The sequence below is a fragment of the Pseudomyrmex gracilis genome, unplaced genomic scaffold (genome assembly GCF_002006095.1).
Source record: "Pseudomyrmex gracilis isolate BER0280 unplaced genomic scaffold, ASM200609v1 scaffold_214, whole genome shotgun sequence".
Lineage (NCBI taxonomy): Eukaryota > Metazoa > Arthropoda > Insecta > Hymenoptera > Formicidae > Pseudomyrmex > Pseudomyrmex gracilis.
In genome coordinates this window covers 162,503-184,570 of record NW_018020798.1, presented here as the reverse complement: position 1 = coordinate 184,570, position 22,068 = coordinate 162,503, and the positions used below count along the sequence as shown (strand labels likewise).

The window sequence follows — 22,068 nt, the reverse complement described above, 5'->3', positions numbered from 1 at the left end:
TTAAATAAACGTGATTTTAAATTACCGTTATTGTGCGCTTATAAAAGTTGTGCGAAAACACATCTTTGAATATTTCTGACACAGCCGAAAAAAAATTAGCGCTAACGAACGCGTGTGATCAGATTCGCGCGTTATTTCTGTGTCGCAAGTGACAAAAAAACTTATATAACGAGACTAATTGCTATTGGAGACCTCGGTCATGGATATCGAAACTCATCTTGTCCCCGATTGTATCAGATTTATATTTATCTAACTAGAGCATATGTATTCGTATATACGTGTGAAAAGAAAAACAAACAATCAGTCCGTGCTACGTGGTTTTGTTATCGCGTAGAGTGCGAAAAAGAAATCGATCTATACGCATTGCGCTTGATTTATCTTGTCTCGTGCGCGTTGTGTTCGCGTCGTAACCTTCGGACGCGAGGAACGCGCGGAGTAAGCGCTCCAATGACGAGCGACGAATAGCTTTATCCAATGTGATAAGTGCTATCATCAATCGCTTCGCAGAAGGTCTAAGATAATTGTAGTGAAACGTTGCGCTACGAAGTCCGCGGCGTTTGGCCAATCGCCGCCGGGTGTCTTCTTCGTGACTCGATATAACGGATGTACGCACGGTGAATTAAGACGCACACCTACGCATCTACGGATTAAGATTCACGAGCGTATAGAGTATTAAACACGCGTATGTCGCGTATTAGCGACGTTTGTTAAATGTTGCGCGCGACGTTCCGAAAGTTGCTTCAGAGTTGTTTGTTGTTTCTCGCGTTCACTTTAAACTCGTGGGATTACCAGCATGGTCTACATATATCTCTATTTTCCAGTTATGACAAAATTAATAGCAAGAATCATGAGAACATAACAAACTTTATATATACTGATAATATGTGCCAACAAACACTGAAATATGTGATAGAAGCGTTGGACGAAAAGTTTTGGAAAAAAAAATTTATATAAATATTTTTCAATTCTGTCATTTTTTAAAAAGACAATCAAAGATAATGTGATAAAAAAAACTTGACTTTCTCGAAAACAAAATCTTGTATAAAAACAATAAGAACAATACATTTTCGCCACGTGTATTCGCATGTAAAATTCCAATTTGATTGATCATCCGACTGATAATATCAGTACGGAAACACCTTATATATTTCCTTAATATTGCAGTGTCATTTATGCACATATATATACCAACAGATAAAAGTTAAAAGATAACGTGTACGTGATAACGTTTATCTTTATTAAGAGATATTGCATTGAAAAGATAAAATTATTGATAGTTACACGAAGAGCGTGTAACAAAATGATAAATACTCCTAATGAGATACTGAAAACATCACGGAGAGAGTTCAAAAAACGGTGTATAAAATGTCACATGTGTGTCGTGAATCGTAAATAAAGTAACAACATACTGCAATTATAATGCAAACTTATGTCGTATTGATCACGTGTTTTTTTTTGTCACGAAAAATGTGATTTCTCGTCCGCGTCTGCTAAAATCTTAATAAAATTCTATTGGTTTGAGCAAACAATAAAAATGTCGGTTCGAAAATTGCGCGAAATATGTTTAACACAAAACACAATCGTGAATCGGAGGAGGCGATGGGACTTGCTCCATAACGAAACGTTCGACGGCCGTGCCCGTTTTCGGTTGTAACGGAAATCGCTTTCTCTAGTCGAGCAACGTTTCTGCGGTGGCATGAACGGATGTTACTGCCGTTGCAGGGACCCGGACATAATCGCGTAACGTACATACGACATATACGTTTGCACGACGACAGAGAAGTGACAACGATCTCACGAAGCATGGACATAACAACGGCCCGTCCGTCCGCCCGTACGTCCGTCCGTACGTGGACGTGGTCTTTCAGTAAGAACAAGATGGCGATCGTTCAGACACGCAGCTAGCGCATTGTTCGCCCGTAACAAGTCGCGGACTGTTCTTTTGTTTTAACGAAATCTAAAGAAACAATTGAATTGGCTGTGATAAGGGCGTTATTTTCTAAGAAAAAAAAGGTAAATCTCTATAACTGAACACAGCTGTGCTTAGCTGTACACAATGCGCTCAGAATAATCGCTTGTCTTTCTTTGTGCGTGAAAAATAAATTTATCTTTCAACAATAATATATAAAAAAAATATATATTTCATAGTACACACGTTTTGTATATAAATGAAGCTTAAGAGATTAAAACATTATGTGTAATGTATATATATATATACATATTAAAAAGTATTGATAACATTGCTGTAATAGTTCACAGCAAAATCTTTAGGTAAATAATGATGAACATTTTCTTTTTCCGTTATTATATTTTACAGATGCGTTATACAAAAAATTTCGAATTTGTATATTTAGATAACTGATGATGAAATGGATTTTCGAAAGCAGTTGTAAAAGACTTTTAAATACCGGAAATTTCCAAACTAATCGTTTTTCAGTTTGTTTCAAAAAGATATTTTATAAAATCGTCACGGTTTGTTTATGTGTTAATGTACGTTTTTTAAGATCTTCTCGGAATAAAGAAAAATTTCGGGACAAAGAACTTTGAGCCCTTGTCCCTTGAGTGGCGTGCCGAATTTCTCTTAAGCGCGAGGAAACGTTCATCTGTGCAAAAGCTTCATTAATTTGTACATATACAATATACAAGTCAGCGCGTTCGTTTGATCGTTAGCTCTTTGATTAGAGAAAATGTCACAAAGTTAAGTACTTTTATTTTCGTAGTAATCCGATTGTTCGTCTTTATTCTTTATTCGGTAGAAAGCACCAATGCCCCGGGTAATTGGCTGTCTCTAAACCGGCCCTGAAGCAAGAAAGAGAGAGCGAGAGCGCGCACGCGTGAGCGGAACAAAACGGAATGGAAGGGAACGAGAAGGAGAAAGAGCGACGCAAGGAGAAAGAGTGGGACGGGAAGCGCGTAACGAAGATGGCGGATGGGACTCGATGGAAACACGAGGTGGTGGTGGCACAAGAGGAAGAGGACGGATGACTTACGCGGGGCAGAAGCAGGAGATGAAAAAAAAAAACGCCCAAGAGAGTGAGGAAGAGAGAGAGGAAACACGATGATCTCGGCGAGGGGACGTGAAGGGGATACGGGACGAAGGAGACAAGCGTGGTTCGGGGATTCGGGTTAGCTCGTTCGACCCGTTATCCCTACTCCGTCGGTACCCCCGAGTTCTCCCTACCTGTCCTTGCTTCGATTCGAACGAGTTCTCCCTTCCTTTAAGCGCGCGCGCCATGTTCCCCTACCATCCCCTGCTCGGCCTCACCGCCTGGCGGGCGACGATCGCAAGCCGCCTCTCTCGGTAGACTCGTTTCACTCCCCTATCACGGTCTCCCACCACGCGAGGGGATAGTGGTGCTAGTCAGCGAGCCTCGCTACGCTCCCGCCACGGTGACGTCACTCTGTGTAGTGTAGTGCAGTGAGAAGGAGCTCCAGTCTGCTCCGTCTGCGTTACATGACCCGAGTGTAATAGTAACCGAGTGCGATTTTAAGGCGTACCCGTTACGAGTCGCAATTTTCAAATGTGTATCGATGTGTCCGGTCGGAGATTGCAGTGTCGGTACTGTCGCATATGTACATACGTTGCCGCAACGGGAATTGCACGAAATCCCGAGATAACTTTGAGATCTTGTCTTCTTTCTGCAAAAGCTATGCTCGGATATTTTCGAAAACAAGTCGAGACGTTCGAGAGGTAAAGTAAGAAAGAGAGGAAGAGGAAGAGAGAGAGAGAGAAAGAGAAAAAAAAAAGAAATAGAAAAAGAGTGGTGACATATACACAGGTAAATCTATAAATATAAACGTGTGTGTACGCGCGATACACACACCGTACGTGATTACTCGCGGGCGGTATGTGTAGTACATATATATATGGTGATATGTGAAAAAGGAAAACAAGAAAGGAAAAGATCCCATCTTAAAGTGAATACATTTCGGAGCGTACGAGATTATGTCTGTGTGCTCTCCATGCGTGTCGCACGCGTCTATACGTGCGTATGTGGCTTGAGGTTGAGGTATATCCGAAAACGGATGCACGTATAGAGGCGTGTGTGCGCAATAAGTGTACAGTAAAAGAGTGTCGTCGTTTTTTCGTGCCCAAAGAGTTACACACGAGTAAGAAAAAGTCGAAAGAGAGCGGAAGAAGCGGTGCGTTCGGATTGACTCGCGTTATCAACAGTGGGTCACAGTCGCAACACGCAGGCCGAAGCACGGAGACGAAAGATCGGGCGAGAGAATATCTTTCGCATGTTTTGAGATAGCTTCCTACTGCTGCACTGCGCTGCAGCGCGTGCGGTGCCTGTGTGCTGTGTGCGATATCGTGTCGTGTCGTGTCGTGCCGTACCGCTCTACGAGGCAGAGCGGTGTAACGTCGACACGAACGCGTGTGCATCGCGAGAAGGAATTATGCTCAACACCGGGGAAATGGATCGGCCGTGCGCAGTGCCGGGAAGTGCTTGTGGTGTGACGTGTGATTGAGGGAAGCCAGGGCCGCAAAATAAATCCCCATACGCGGATTTAGTGGTATACGATGTGGTGTTCTCCGGCGACGATACTGATTCTCGCAATCATAATCGTCAGTGGTGTCAGCTATCAAGGCTCCTATTCCTTCTTCTCCGCCTCTCCCACGTTGACGACGGAGCGCGTCGCGGCGAGTAAGTTTGATCGCGGGAGCCACGTCGTCGCCGCCGTCGTCGTCGCCGTCGTCGTTGCCGTCGTCGTTGCCGTCGTTGTTTCGGCAATCGCAGCCACTGTTGCTGTTTTTGTCGTGTCTATCGTTGTTGCGTTCGCGCACGCACGTGCAATCGATTCAACGTGTCGCGTCATCGACGACAGCATTCGTCGCGTGTGCTCGGATCCTCGTCTCGTCTTGCCGGTTAGTGACTAGTGATCGACCGTTCGTTTCGCCGCAGTGATCAAATTGGGAGTAACAAAGGCGAGAGAAGGAGGGACGTGTGTAACGATTGATTCGCTGTCAGTGTAAAATAAAGTGAAGACAAGAGCGGAAGTACGTGAGTTCCTAAAAGTAAAAGGAGAAAAAAGGTAAAAAGAGGGAGATAAAAAGTCAGTCAGAGTTTTAAATCGACCGAAAGAAATAGCGCGCTCTGCGTGTCAAGTGAAGTGTGCGGTGAATTATTGTTCCGGTCGAGGTTGTGTGTCGTTATACAGTACCTCCAAACGATACCACAACATCCGATCCCAAATGAAGAGTTCGGAGCAAAATGGTTAGAGAGACACGTCACCTGTGGGTTGGAAATCTGCCGGAAAACATCCGAGAGGATCGTATTAGGGATCATTTCAAACGGTAAGTTTCGTGAATCTTCTGTCATTTTCGCATACGCATTTTTTTATTTGTGTTCTTAACTTTTTGAATATGCAAAATCACTTTGAAATGTTCGAATATGACAAATGTTCTAATAGTGTACGTCCGTAGTATAAAAATTAATGTTTTTACACTTTACATTGATTTATTAATTATTTTATATTAATTACATATTTTGCATCAGTTATTAGTAAATGTTTTTTTTTCTTATTTTTATATGTATATAAACAAAAAGAAAATTTTCACGATTATTTTCGATTATTTAATTGCACTTTTGAGAGACAGGCGAATCTCCATTTGTGTTGTTGTCACATTTCAAACTGATTATCGAATGATCAAACTACAAATATTGAATATCAATAAAGTACTTTATCAATACCTGGTGACGTTGTCGAGCAAAAATATTAACCTTTATTTAAATTTTTTTCTCAACTCATATTTTTATATTTTGTAGATCTTAAAGAGAGAGAGATACACATCTTTTTCGTATATTTTAAAAAAGAAATTTATAATTTTAAATATATCTCTTCATATCTTTCGTATTCACATATCTGTTCTAATCTTGAGAAAAATTACTTAGAAAAACAAATAGTTGTAATTAGTAGTAAACAACGAGTTGTTGTTACAAATAAAATGTAATAATAAATGTAATAATAATAATATTGTTGAACAATAAAAGAACGAAATATAAATTATAAAAAAAGAGAAAATACAAAGTCAAGAGACAATTGAAAGTCCCTTCGGAATTATCTATCTACAGCTTGATATTTTCCTATATAAAAGTTGTAAAGTTATATATCCCATATAAAATCTCGTATTCAAAAATATATAATCATGTTCTCTCTCGTAACTTGTCTCTTTTCGGACGTTTATACGTTCTATATATATATTTACAGATTCATAATATATATGTATATAAATATACACACACATATATATATATTATATATACATATGTTATATATGTGTACATACACATACACATACACAGTATACATATATAGGGAGAAAGAGGAAAAGTTGCAAGATCGTTGCTTTATTTACAGAAATGTTTTTGTTTCTGCGCGAACCGGCATTATCGCTTCGATAAACTGATGTGAGGTTTCAGGAAACAGGTAAGGTGTCCCGATGTTTTTGGTACGGTCTGTAGTGCGCGTTGGATACATCGAAGATGAAAGAAAAAGGAAGAGAGGGAGAAAAAGAGAGAGAGAGAGAAAGAGAAAGAGACACGGCCGCGTATACACGCACACACATATGTATGTGTATATATATATATATGTATATATATATACATACATACATATATATGTATATATACAAATATACATATGTGTACTCATACAGTCGCATGCATACGAAGATACGTTATACCGAGGGCCTTGGCTCTGTCTCTCCTCCTCTCCTCCTCGCGTAGCGTGAGCGCGTCGTCATTTGTTTTTTCCCCGAAGTAATAATAGCTGAGGACAGCCATTTTGAGAGCTCACAGCAGCACGAAGTTATTGTTCGACAGTGGCGCTCAATGCGCGGCTCCGTTGAACGCGAGCTACGTTCAAATTACATATATGTGTATATTTCTCTTATTTCAATTATTTGAGCAACATAAAAATATGCGCACAACTGATTATTATTTGGAACTCATTTATATTTAACACAATGAGATTACGATGAGCACAGCGAGCGCATATCGATTTCGTAACAATAAAGTTTTACAAATTTTTGATGAAACTACAAGAATTAGAAGACAAAAGTGAAATGAAAGGAACGTATGTTTTGTTTATAAACTAAAAATGTTTATTCAATTTATACACAAGATCGGTATAGTATGTACATACATTTATTGCTTGGCTTGTGTGCTTGGAATTGTCGTCTCTCAAGTGATGTTTAAATTGAAAATACGTAAAAAAACATAAAAAAAGTGTCTGTATAATTGAGAACATTAATAATCAGTTTCCATATATGTGCCTTATCGATGTTCTTACAAGTCGTAGATCCGTCAGCTGCATTGCGGAATGTATTTGCAAACATTTTCAGGTGTTCTTAATCGTTAAACTTATCTTTTTTTTAATACAATATGATCTTGCAACATCTTCTCTTTGACAGAGACACTGATAAGATTATTAAAGCTGCGAATTAGTGTTTTATTTACGTATTATATATGTGTTCAATTCTGATATTTTTATAAATGTACAATATATTAATGTAATCTAATGCTTAAAATATTTAAACAAAAGTTCCGATACTTTAATCTCATGTATGTGGTGTGTATTTACACACAGAAAAAGGATCATAAAACAGTTAAGTGATTTATGCGTGTTTTATTAGATAAAAATAATCAGTGCGTCGGCAATGAATAACGGTGATGTCTCCCAGAGGTTCTCAAACAGCGGATACAATGTACTCTAAAATATAACATCCGTAAATTTGACATCCGACTTGTAGAAGTTTTTAAAGTGCATTCAATTACACGTCTGATTTGTATCGCAATTTATTTTGCGCGCAAAAAGATTAAAACAAAGTATTGCAAAAGTTATTAAACTTTTTACTTTTGACGCATAAACATTTTCTGTTTACCGTTCAATTAGAAATTGTGTATTCGTGCATTCCTTTTATTTTCGTTTTGTTCGTACACCAACGGGGATAAGAGCATTGAATTTTTTAACTGGGGTGCTGTTTCAGAATCGTTTGCCGCGAGATAGTTACATGTTACAACTGTTGTGTGTGCACACGTACACAGTCGCGTGTTACATGCTGCGACCGGCTTAGATTATATTTACAATTTGCATACGCAAAGGCACATACACATACATATATACTGACACATTGAAGAATAACATGTATGTGACACGCGCGCGCGCACGCGTACACGTATGTACGTGCGCGCGGGTTGCCGGCGTATTTTGGTATATTGATCGCGCGTGGTCGGCCATCTCCTCTTTCCCTTCTCGCCATCTCCCGCGCCGCGCTCTCTTTGCCCCATCTCGCCCCACCTCATACCTTACCGCGCCTCTGCACCCCGACTCCACCCTCGGGCACCCGTCACCAGAGAGAGAGTCCTCGTGTTCCCCTCGAGGAGACGTCACCCATGCCGAAACCCTTCGACTCTACCGACAACATCCAGTTACACATATTTTACACGTGCCAACCATCGCGATAATATACACACGTCACGAACATGTATTTTTCTTTTCTATAAATTATAGTTAAACGTCGAGTCGATAGTTGCTCTTCTTTGCTGTAGTTTGATTTTTTTTTCGGTAATTTTTCGATTTCCTTTCGAATTCGCGATTCGCTACGCGGAAGTATTCATCCGAAGCTAAAGTTGTATATTCTACATTTCTAAGAACGTGTATTCGCACATATTGCGTTAAATTATATGTAAATTATCCATAAAGGAGACATTTCCATGATCACGTTCGAATATTTGATTGAATATATTTGAAATTTACGCGTATGTATATGCCATAAATTCTAACCGTTTTATATTATTGTCGCATTTAATTTAGCGTGTTGTTCCTCCTAACAATTGCTAAAAAAAAAATTCACTAATTGGATTAGATAAAACTTTCCGACGAAAGTGTAGATTCGGATAATGCAAAACTTTTCTAAGTGTATGAAACTTTCTCAACCGAAGTGTCGCGAGATTCTTTAACCTTGCAGACGATGTCGACGTAACATAAATGCTTCTCAGGGTCGAAGAACGGTCGGGGTAATCAGAACTTTGCTCCCCCGATGCATTGCGTCAGTGGGGTGAGGGTAAATGCATAGCAGCATGCGTTGCGTTATGCAGGGGTTGAATGTAGAAATGACGGATAAAGAGAAAAATTCATGTCACGAGAAAAATCAAACTTTAATACTGATTTATGTACGCGCACATATATACGAGTGTATATATGTTTATGTACATATCTGATTAATAACTAGTTTGTACAGTAAGACCATATTACACAACGATTTGATGTGAAAAAAGATTTCCTACTTATTAACGTTGTAGTGGGTTCGATTCTAGCCTCACGTTTTTCAGCTGATGTTCTTTTCTCTATTCTTTATTTATTACGTACAATAAAACTTCGTTAAACAACGATTTGACGTAAAAACTTCTTAGAGAGAAACTGAACATCATTAGATCGTTGTTGAGCCTGAGGTCCTATTGTATATTGTTTGTTATTAAAACGGCACTGGGACTCAATAACATCGCAATTATTTTAATAAAATGATTTTAAACTGTATTTGTGTAGGTACACAAATAGTTACTATAATTAAATCACACGTGTTAATTGTTCTGTAACGTTGACTGTGATTAAAGAGATAGCTCATTCGGTTGGCGATATTATTGAGTTGCATTACACGTGCACTAATGAATCTAAACACAAACTAAGAAAATAATACATTCTAAAAAATACTTCATCACAGTTTCTAGGTTTCACTTTTGCTTCCATTCGTAAATTTTACGATAATTCTCGTTTAATTGTCGTCCCTGAATTTGACATTTAAAATATGCAAAAGTATTAAAGTTTTTATAAGATTTCCGTTAAAATTTCATATATAGAAATTTGTGTCAAATATTTACACCTGTAAAGATTAAATAATTTTTATGTTCTTGAGACACATCGAAGACAAATGTACATTGGTAAATATTTGTAAAATCATATTATTATTGTATACAATGCACTTTAGTGTACATTGTATACAAAATCTATGTAAAAAGACATGTGTACAAAATATGCAAAAGATTTATATTTCATATAAACTCATTTTATAAAAGAGTTACGGAATATAAAAGTTGTTTCTATGTCAGTTTTTACGTTTGTAGAAAAAATCGTTACAGAACAAAAGATTTCGAACGACTCTCTCGTATCGCCCGCATTTCCTGAAAATAGTTTTGTCCTATTTTTTTTGTCTATCTGTAACAGGAAAGCTCGAAGAGAGTTGGTGACTTTGTTCGAGCACCTGCGCACACAGGCAATATAGTCAAATTTCTTAATCTCTGTTACGGTATTGGACGAACGATCGACATTGCGTTTCTAGTCGCAACGACGACGCTCGCTGCTTGTTTCGCCGCTGAGTGACGCGGACGCGGCGTAGCGTTTCTCTCGCCGAACGACGTTGCCACGTTAGTTGTTTTCGTACATATGTGACAGCAAACTGCACCGTTGTATTTTATTTTGTAATAAATATCTCACATATAGCAAACGACTTGAGTTGGAAAAACCAAAATGAGAAAATAAAAAACATCAATTGACTTCAATTTATAACGTGATAGCAAACTCATAAAATCATATTCAAATTCAACGTATCAAAATCTATAAAAATCAGCTTTCTTTCATAAGAAACAAAGAAAATATAGTGTTAAAGAATTTAAATTAAATGTAAATACAGAAAAAAGAAGATATAGCATTGTGTTCTGAAAAAGAAATAAATAAATATTTATACTGCAAAAACAGAGAGAAGAAACTGCAGATTGTGTAAACACGTGCTTGAAGCACATGTCAATTATCTTCCACGAGTATCTTACACGCAGTTAAGTTTTGAAAAGATGACATTCACATAGCGGAAATGATGTAATTGAGTCTTGAATTTTGACTTCACGTACCGTGTTGTATAAAGCCTTTGTGACTGATGCAGTTTCTTATAAAGCTTCACTATACGTACAAATAAATATGCAAATAAATTTTCTGATTGAACTGTACAAGAAACAAAACCATATAAACGTGACGACTCTTTTAGCAACCACTCTTCCGCGCCAATGAGCGTTTCTGTTATAATTGCAGCTAAAAACAATTTATACAATCATTTCAAGTGTGACATAACTGGCATGCGCAGGTGAGATCCGCTGCGGGGTATCAAACGAAATAGTTTACAACACGCCGATTACACGCTACGTACGTACGTGCGTGTGATGCGTGTTATACACGCGTGTGTGCACTTTTCGTCGGCGTGTGTTGCGCTAACGCGGTCGCGCGTGCGTGCAACGTTGAAAAATCGCTGCGCAGGGTGTTCGCATATCCTGCATCGCGAATACCTTTGTGGCCCTTGCCGTGAGTTATGCAACGAAAGTGCAAGTAGAAACCGTGTAAAGTTAATCGATCGTGCAGCTGTCGATTTTGGGACGTAGCATACAATACGACGGAGCTGACGAGGCTCAGTCTCTCCTGTACTCTCCGCTCACACTGTAGTATATATTACAGTATCTCTCCTCGCTAAATATTATTTCGTCGTCGTATATGAAAGAAGGAATTAACATTATTTGTTAATTCGCTCGCTATTTCTTTTCTTGAAACTTCCACGTGCAGTGTGTGGTTTGACAAAAATAATACAGTTTAAACAATTGTTGAATCCTTTGCGTATTATGAGATTCTGTGGTATGCATGGAATTCAAAGGAACGCCTTATCAAAGTGATTTATTTTCATGCACAAACTCCGACACAGTGCGTTGCACGCTTATTTCGTCTTACATATTTTTATTTCCCATAGCATTCTTTGTCGAATCTCAGTCGTGCGGTGCAATATTTCACGCGCTCAAATAACTAAAATTAAAAACTGACATGTACAACTGATAGGACAAAGAGCAAAACATTCAAATCCTACTGTGATTTCTTCCTAATTCACAAATAACACGTAATGTCAAATCTTTCATGTTTTAGAGAAATGATAAAGATACGAACAAAAATGCCGTTTTTTTTCTCGTATCTTATTTCTCTCGTATCTATTTCTCATATCTTATCTTGTTTCCAAAGTTCTCCTAGTTAGCCCAGAGATCCTTGAAAACGACGTTCCGCATAAGGAGATAGGATACGTCTGGTAAGGTCAGGTCCAATGAACTCCATAATGTCCAATTAAATTTTAAGGGTGTTTTTGAAGTGAACGTCGCACGAACGCGGCCTTCTAACTCACGTAAGAGAAATTCGATATTTATGTTTGAATATCTAAGTATTATCGTTTCGCACCACAAATATTTGTATTCTTTTCTGGCTTTCCATTTTTGTTTCTGCTACGGATATTTGTCTCTCACAATTGAGTCTCCCACAAAGCTGCTCCGAAAAGTAAACGTGCATGACTCAGCTTGTAAGATTTTCTGTGACGTTCGTGATAAATTAGACATCGCGGCACGTGTTTTTGTTCCATGCCGCTGATACGGTAATCAACATAGACTGGAGACCAGACGTTTTAATGTAATCTCTAGAAATTTTATGAGAGTCAATACCTCCTTAACTACATGACGTAAAAAATTTGATTAGTGATAACGATCTCTTTAATTTCTTACTCCTAGTTTATATTGCAGAAAAATAATTTTGGACATATAATACTTAATTTTTCTTCAGTGATTTTTAAATTACTATTTCAATTTTTATTCAATTTTTTATTTGTGACAAACAGAAGACGAAATTTTTGCATTAAAATTGATATTTGTGGTTATTTGTTCATTTTTCACGCAAAAAGATTTTAAAAAACAAAGCTTGAAAAACCTTATATGCTTTAAAGCTTACTCTAATAGAATATTTTATTGTATTTTTATTATTTACGATTTTATAAAAATACAAATTTATCGTATTTACTATTTACAATTTTATATAAAAAATACGATTTAAATATACACAATTTAAATGATTGTAAGACTCATCAAGTAACGTAAAACAATTTGCAAAGACATAAAAAACAAATAAAATAATTTTTCTCTTCTCGTGTTCGGACGGTAGTTTTTTAAGCGTAGAATAAGTAGAGCGCAGCTTTGTTCGAGAAGACTGGTAACCCGAGATGAGGAACCAGTTCAAGACATCCGGACCTGCGTAGGGTTCCCGAGATTTCAAGGACAAAGAGAATAGCCATAATAGATCCCTATAAATAGGAAGATCTGTTTTGTGTGATAAAACTTGCGATAATTAAATTTCTATTTTACATAATTCTTTCAATTATATATAAAGGAAAACAAGTATATTGTTATTAAATACTGAATTTCTATTTTCTCCGTACTTGCGTAATAAACATGTTTATTTAATTTTGCTACTTACCGTGTAATAAATGTTTCTTTTTATTGGTATAAATTAAGTAATCAATCTTAATAAGATTTATGAATAGCACATAAACTCAAAGCGGATGATAGCTACGGTAAGTTAAATATCCTACTTAAACACACTTTCGCGCGTGTTAATATAAATATTGCAATAATAAAGCTATGAAGAAACTATTTATTATAAATTATCTGCGCTCTGTACAATGTACTGTTGCCAAAAGATTACGAGGCAACTTTTACATATTAATTTTACATGAACAATTTTCAAACTTCTTTCCAATTGTTTCTAATATCGAAAAGTAAAAAATTGTTTGAACTCCGATAAGAGGATCCAAATAGATCTTACTAGGATTAGTTCTTAGAGGGTTCATCAAGAACAGATATATAAGTTTGTTGAAATAAGTTTTATTGCGGAGAGGATTTCCTTAGAGAGCGAGGCTCGCTGAAGCAGACAAACGAGCGAACGAGCAAGCAAGCAAGCAAGCAGGCCGACACGGTACACCGGCCTGACCTGGCAACACCGCGCTGCGCAGCGCGTGCAGACCCGGCAACGCCGCTCGCCTATTATGTAACACCCGGCAACGTCGCCGGGATACACCGGGAGGGCGTCGGGCGGGAATATCGGCGGGGCGGCTACGGGCGAGCCAGAAGAAGGATCACCAGAGGGGCGGGAAGGGACACGTACACTGGAAGAGAGGGCATTATGTACGATAGGGACACGCGCGCACATGTACATACATATATTCTCCATGGCTATGTACGTGCGCGCGTACCACTGCGTGCATACGTGTGTGCGTGTGTACATGCCACGGAATCCCCACCTTTCGTGCCCGCTCTGCGTCACGTTGCAACCCCCTTGTTCGTAACGTTTGGTTATACAGGGAGCCCCGCGTGCGAAAAAAAATTCAGCGACCGAATTTATTTCGAACGAAACATCGCACGGTGAATTACTAAAAAGTCTTTTTCCGAAAGGGTGATGGGATACAATATTGACGTTATATAATCGCGTCATACATATGAAAAATGTATCCTCGCACGGATCTATATACGTATTCTTTGTGTATAGATCTGTTCGTATTTCTTTGCACGGTTTCGTGCAAGGTCAAAACACTACGCTGTACTAAGTATTGAATAAGCATGTGTTCGATGTGAGCATACACTTTACGTATTTTTCATAATGTTCATTTGTTAGAGACTCGAACACAACTTTTCTGATATCTATTCGGCTGTCCGATCGGGCATCGTGTTTGTCGCACTGTATTTACACTAGCACGATATTGTTTTGACACAGTGACGCAAGACACAGAAAATAACGGTTCGATTCTTCTTACATTCTTACAAAGTGAACGCTCGACGTAAGAGGTCATGAATATTGCATCTGACCGAGTGCCGTGTCTCTTTCGCGGCACGCCGCGGTCGCTCGCTTTCCCGCCCGCGTTTCTGTCCGCGAGCATAGTTTCGATGAGAGAATCGAAAATTCATTCACAGAAGTTTTGCAATTACAAGTCCGTTCGCATGTTTAGAGAAAGCGGAATAACATCGCCTACTCCCATTGCGTGTATGGAACGCCGGGTGGGTGGTGAGAAAGAAAGAGAAAGAGAGAAAAAGAGAGAAGTCTCTTTGTCAACTACAACTAGCATATTAAAAATAATACGATTGCAACAAGAATGATTTACCGGCGATTTATGTGAAACAATAGTCACGGGGTCGAAGTTGCCATCTCAATGCAAAAAAAACACACGGAAAAAACTTTCTGCTGGAATTGCAAAAAGATAAAAAATTTCAATAAATTTACAAAATTTCCAATTTTTGTTGATAAAACAACAAATTCGTAGACCTAGTAGAGTTTTCTTGCTATCCGCGTATAGTGACTAATCTTATTTCTATTTCAGCAAAATTTTTTTTTCCATATTGTTTTACTAACGATTACTTTTGTTGATAAGACAAAAAATTCAATTGGCCCAGCAAATTCTTCCCGCATTCATACAACAACGAAACATATTTTCCCTGTGAATTTGTACTAATCTCGAATCGATTTTGGATTCGGCTGATTCTCTCGCGATCGATTGAGCGCGCAAATAAACGTCAGCAATAAAAACGAATGTGCAATCCCGCGTTTCTTTCACCCGGATATTACGGAATTCTGTCGATCTTCCGCGTTACTATGGGAGACAAATATCGATAATTGCTTGTTTTATAGAAAGCGAGACATGCAGCGACGTTTAAAACATATTTTCTTCTTTAGATTTCTAACGCTTTGTTTTGTTTTTTTTTTTTTTATTCTAGAAAGCGCTCTAAAGCGTGCAGAGGTATTATTGTAATTTGCGACACGATAGTCTACTGTTTACTGATTTTTCAAGTAAATAATACACATGCGAGAGTCGGGACTTGTGCTGTCAGTCATTTTCGCGTTAATTGTTGGAAATGTATTTTTACCTCACGCGAGTATTCTCGACATTGTTTTCCCGTGCGTTTTCACATGTAAAAGTGGAAAAATTTATTATTTTTGACCTTTTTTTTTTATTCTTTAAATACGACGGAAAAAACGCATTTCCACTAAAGTGAATGAAATTTTATTTTTTTAAAAGCAAAAGAAAAGGAGAGGAGAAAAGAAGGAAATGTTAGTGTTAACAGTAAATGATAATATTTTCTTTGTAAGAGAGAAGAAATGTAATAACAAACGTTTTATTTGTTATCACGTTATAACGTTTCAAGCCAATGTTGTTTCAAATTGCGAGTGTTTTTTTTTAACACGTGTAGTTGAACCTTCAAATGTTTTTCCATAAAAATCCACTCGCCTTGGTTAATGCTCGAGAAACGGGTCGTGCAAACTTCAAGAACAGATCGAACCATGAGATAGTGAGAAAGAAAGAGAGAGAGGGAGGAAGGAAGAGAAGGAGACAGAGAGGAAAATAAAAATCGCATCTTCTTTTAGCGTTTTTAGGCCGGTCTTCTACGTCTGTTGTGCTTGCGGTTCAACGACTCTATTCGCTCGCGTCTCCACCAACCTTTGCGCGGCTACCTTATTTACTTCCTCCACTTCCTCCACATCTCCTCCTTCTTCTACACCTCCACCTTCCCAGAAACCTCGTTGCACGCAAGAAAACCGAACGAGGCGTATGCACGTATACCCTACCTACCGCCGTAAGCCGTGTGCTTCCTACAAAATACTGGTCAGATACGGAAGGAGCAGTACCGGCACGATGCACCACGAATAAATATTCATAAGAGCCCATGAGCGTAGAGAACCGCGGATCTTTCGAAAAATAATCTTGCGCGATCACACACGAATAATCAAGCGAAGAAACATGCAAAGAGAAGAAAAAATCTCTGGCATCGAAAAAGATGAAAACGGTATAAAATTTGACGCGCGCATATTTCAAAAGACACATCCGAAACATTTTATTTTATCACGCACGTAATCGAGACGCACGTCTCGAATTTCGAGATGATGAAATCGACATAATATCACAGAGTTTAATTAATTTTTTTTCGGCAATTTTTTTCGGATACAAGTGTGTATAAAACAGTTTTGTAAGAAATTGGTAAAAAATTGTTTCTTGCGTCATAACGGTATTGAAAATTTAATTCACTCCGAACGGGTTCTTGTTATATGAGTTTTAATTATTTACGCACTTTTTTTTTTTTTTTTTTTTTTTTTATCAAGACGGAAGCAAATTCGTTGACATCTGACACGAAGTTCTTTGCGCCTTCTAATCGACGTGACTCCCAAGAAAGGGGGAATAATCGTCGCTCTTGTGCGTGGTACTTATACTCTCATAATGGAGAAAATTAGAGGCACCTCACGCCACTGAAAAGGGCCGTTTCTCCTTCCATGCCAAGTTCTCGCACAAGTCTTCCGCGTCTTTCTTCCTCTTTTCTCTATCGCGTCTCATTCGACTCGTAAAGGTTAAATGCGTCTGGCACAGTGCACAAGAGAGGGAGCAAGAGAGAGAAAGAGAGAGAGAGAGAGAACGCTTATAATAACCTCTTGCACCTGCTATGCGTTTGTGATATATCGCGCGCGCGTATATACACGCATACACGCGTCGCTCGCGTACAAGGTACTCGATTATACCGAAACCGTTACGAGAATATCTCGGGATGAGGAGAAAATTAAAGAACAACAAATAGTAATGTAACTTGAAAGACGTGTACACAAATCTCTCAAGGACAATACATGTATCAGAATGAATATATATGTGTTTTTGACAGAAACATGAACGATTCGAAGTCTTCTCTCTCTCTCTCTCTCTCTCTCTCTTTTGACAATAATATGAATTAAATTTCAGTGAAAAATTACATGTCGAAGTTAAAAAAAAAAAAAAAATGTTTCTTTGCTTATTTTTTTGCAATCGAGAGAAATAAATCAATATGTTATTGCCACACGAAGACAGAAAATCGTCGCGGTCGAAGAATCCCTCCAGGTGAACGGCCGTGGTTGTGGGACACCGCGTATATAAACACAGCTTATATCGCCTTTCTACGTCGCGTATATACATATATATACACATATATCGCTCCCGCCTGTACACTCACCTTTCGGACGTGTATATCGGCGCAGAAGCTTTCCTGGCTCGACTAAACGAGCGTCGTTTCTACTACCGGCTGGCCGTGACATACTTATTCCGTCGGCAAGAGAGAGAGAAGAGGGAAGAAGAGAGCAGAGCGAGAGTACCAACCATTACGAAAATCTCACGCGAGTTTTCAATCGCGCCCGCGGTCTTCCCCGTCGAAAATGATAAAATCCGGTCTCTCTCCGGAAGTTTGCGAGCGTCTTCTCGCGAGCATCTCGGATATGAAAATTATCACGATTTTAATGAGAGAATTAATTTTTCGACGTGCATGTAACATTAAAAAGAAAAAAAGCTCAGTATAATCAGTACGTGCATAATCGCGTAAGATGTTCAAAAATAGAAGGATGTTAACGTAATTGCGCGAAGTCGTGAATTTTTAATTTACATACAAAACATGTTGCTTAATTATTGTATGACGCAATTTTTCTGATTATTGCGATGTTACGGCCGACACGATCCGATCGACGCTATTTCGTCGAAGCACAAATTTAGATATTATCTCACAAAAAAGAATTATAAACAACAAATCTCTCTTACGTGCACACACAGCCCCCACACACATCCCACATAAACGCATATATTGTTAAAAGTAGAATTTATTTAGAGAGATAAAGGACGGTAAACAGTAATCCAGTGCTAAAAATGAGCTCTTGTTATTTGTCTGAAACGTCGATAAGTAATTCATCGTCCGTCGTCATATATCTCGAAGTCACGACCTGCGCAAAGACAAGACAATTCACTTGAAGAAAATTCGCAACATGTGCAAATAACGTGCCGTCGTCGGTGTACAACGACGAAAAGCACATAAAAAGCATATGGCGAAAATTGCGACGAGAAACGGCGGTCGGGTCTTCATCGACGGAATTGACGACACGTGCAAATGACCGTAATACCCGTCTATTATAAACGAATCAGCGTGGTTGATGCATGGGTATTTACGACGGTGCATGCTTAGACACTCGCGCCGTATGACGCGCATTGCGAAGTGGAAAATGCTAGTGCTTAAAGTCGAAGGTCCTGACCGTTGGGCTTTAATGAAAAGGCAGCATGCAGTTGCCGAGGCGTCATGTAACAGTCGTTCCACATAATATCAGTCGTTTTGCGTCACAAGAACAATGTTGAACTCTTGTTCGGTTATGTTAAATAAGCCACTTGCATTTGTATTGCGATTTTACACTCACAAAGAACGGAAGAAGAAGATGTGATATCACAGATACGTGTGTCGCGCGAGTGCGATTGAATCTCTCATAACGTCTTGTCGAAAACGTACGATATTTAATCAAATCTATTGCGTAACACAAATCAACGTCTCTCTCCTCGAAGCCTCGCAATAGCTTTTACAACTTCCGCGCGTGATTACTTTATATCAAATATTATATTACGTATTTGTTCGTAAATTTGTTTAAAAATATTTCGGAGTTCGCTCGATCGGGTGTATTATTTAGGCACGCGGAGGCGATATTAAACGCGCGATAATTCAGCTATGATTATGCATGAGCATTCGATAAGCATTCTATAGGGAAATTAGTAACGCACGATAAATAGATGCCTTTGACGTCAAAAATGTATCCGCGCGAAACAAAACAACACCGCGCGTTCATCTCCAAATATTTCTATTAAACAAATTGCATCTTCAATGTGAAATAAATATCGATGATGTTTCGCATCGCGAAACAACACCGTTATCAGTTTTTCAAGTTAACAAACGTTAATGACCTTTTTAATTTATCCGAATCAATTATCTCTATTACCGTTCGTTACATCAGAACTTTTCCATCGTTCGCGCACACATTCCGTACTACTATTACAACATCCGTTCGCTCGTTTCGCAGCTACACCGCGCGATTATTCGCAGGATTTAATGGAGAACTCTCGATTACGTAGATAACGACGATAAAGCCGCATTAACGCAACATAGTTGTTCTCGTAACGCGTCGAGCGTTTACGCAGACTATCGCCACGCGTTCGTCGCCACGTCGTCAGGAAACACGCGCTGCACTCTCCCGATAGTCCTTCTGAATTGTTATACGCAGATTCGATACGGCGCTTTTAACACGCAAGGTCAACAGCATCTACGTCGCTACGCATTATCGCCACGCATGTCTCACCCACACACGCGTGCGATCATCGACCGGTTGTGGGAGACGAGGTTATATATTCTCGTTATAGCGCGCGTCCTCTCTCTCTTTCTCTCTCTCTCTCTTTCTCTCTTTACACGCATTGCCGTACAAACAGAGAGACGGGCGGATGAGCGCACTTCGAAAAGTACACTGTCATGATGATATCGGCGTAGATTATGCGCGCGTTTTGTTCTCACGGCACAAAGTTCAGCCACGTCGTCACGTGTAGTGTGATATTCGAACGCATATAAAATAAACTCGCGTGTAAAATAAACTTCGTCGCCGTGCGCGTCAGGATTTTCACATCAAGTAAACGAACACAAAACACAAACATATGGGAACACGAACACGAACAAAAGAAGCAAAGTGTGTTCTCGCTCGTTGCGCACAGGCTCGGTTGTGTTGCTCGTAAGTCTCGACACAAATTCCGACAGATCGAGCACGAGCTGTATTTTCTTCAAAATACCGATAAGAGATGGGAGAACGTATTTACTTGTGTTTTTTTTTTTTTTTTAGAATTAATTACGATGCGATAGTGCGTATTGCGTATATTAACCCTTCGCAAACATGAGTCAAAACTTTTCAAATCTCGATTTGTTTTTTTTATCGACGCAGAATCGTTCAAACTTTCAATTAAAAAAAGAAAACCAAAATTTAAAAAATATTGATGTTTTGCAGATATTTTTGATTTAAAAATTGCATGTGTCTCGCAGACCCAGTCTGTATTAGTAGTCGTCATTTTTGGAGTCCGTATGCGAAAGGTTAATGCGCAAGTGTACCGTAAGAATTCACACTTTCAATAGGTCAAAGAGAGAGAGTCAAATGACAGCTTAAAAAAAAAAAAAATCTGTCTTCGACGTGGCTCTTTCACATCACCGAGTATGTGTAACAAGGTTGCGTGCGACATAAAGAGTCCTCGGTTTTAATCGTCTAACGTAAGTATGCGGCAAGGCCGTCCGAGTTATCGCGCATATGCAATTCGTGTAATCAAAGCGAGATCCAGCGACAAGTAAGTTCGCTCGATTCCGCGATACGTGTAAGGTGATCTCTCTGGATCAGCTGTAGACTAAATACGTTAGAGCGTTACTTGGGAAAGTCTTCCGTTACCGTTCACAGAAGCGTTATGTAATTTCACGCGGCCCTATTGCGGCGCGCAACGTGTCTGCAGATAATGAAACACCTTTCTTCTATTCTCGATATTTCGGAGCGAATTTCTGGAAAAAGCGCTCGTTTCTCGATAATAATAATGCTCGTTTCAATATTTTTACACTGCTAAAATTCATCTAATTTTCGACGCGAATTGCAAAAGGATTAAATTGGTCGTTAAAATTGTACATTGTAAAGTTTTTTCGCACATATTTACGCAACTCGGTGCTATCGTTACAATGAACTGTGCGCGTCGATAAGATATAAACGTTCTCTCAGACAGAGGTCATTTGATATAAACGCTCATCCAGATAAAACTCTCTCATCTTGCACAATGCCGTCCTTAATCTTGAGCTCGCTGGCCAAAGATTCTATGCGGGCTCTCGATTTGCATGAACGCGATTTGTGGCTGCTGCGAGACAGGTTGAGGTAGACGACGGATTGCGCAACCCGTCGACCGCCGTGTCGAGTGAATGAAACTATCTCGAATCCCACCGAGCTCTTACAAGTATGAGTTCGAGGTTGACTTCCCCTCCCCCTTCCCCTTCACCCCTGATTCGAAAGCCGCGACTCGAAAGGCTTCGCCGGAATATCGGTTTGTCGAAGATGTAACGATTTCGACGGGAAAAGTCGTTCGTTTTTTTTTTTTTGTGACGAACCTGTGTTCCACCTGTGTGCGCAGCACACTATTACATCATCCGTAAAACTACTCGCGTAACACAAAAAACGTGGCGACGAAAGAGGCCTCGCACAAGTCTTCAATTTTAAACTTCGAAAGATCGAACTTCGTTCTGTCTCGAAACATTAAAACAAAAAAACATACTTTCACGTAGTTCAGTTTTAATTAAAATTCACATGTAATAATGTTTGAAAATACAATTATGTCTGGTCGCGCAAAGC

General features: G+C 39.0%; 1 protein-coding gene across 3 annotated transcripts in view; it reads left to right on the top strand.

The window, feature by feature from the left end:
* The first annotated feature begins 3,424 nt into the window (after window positions 1-3,424).
* Window positions 3,425-22,068, top strand: part of LOC109858604 (protein split ends) — a 64,332-nt gene continuing 45,688 nt past the window's right edge. For all 3 annotated transcript variants that reach the window (XM_020436034.1, XM_020436035.1, XM_020436033.1), the window contains exon 1: window positions 3,425-5,299. In XM_020436034.1, the coding sequence (XP_020291623.1) occupies window positions 5,217-5,299 (83 nt within the window). In that variant the 5' untranslated portion in view covers window positions 3,425-5,216. The remainder of the gene's footprint in view (window positions 5,300-22,068) is intronic.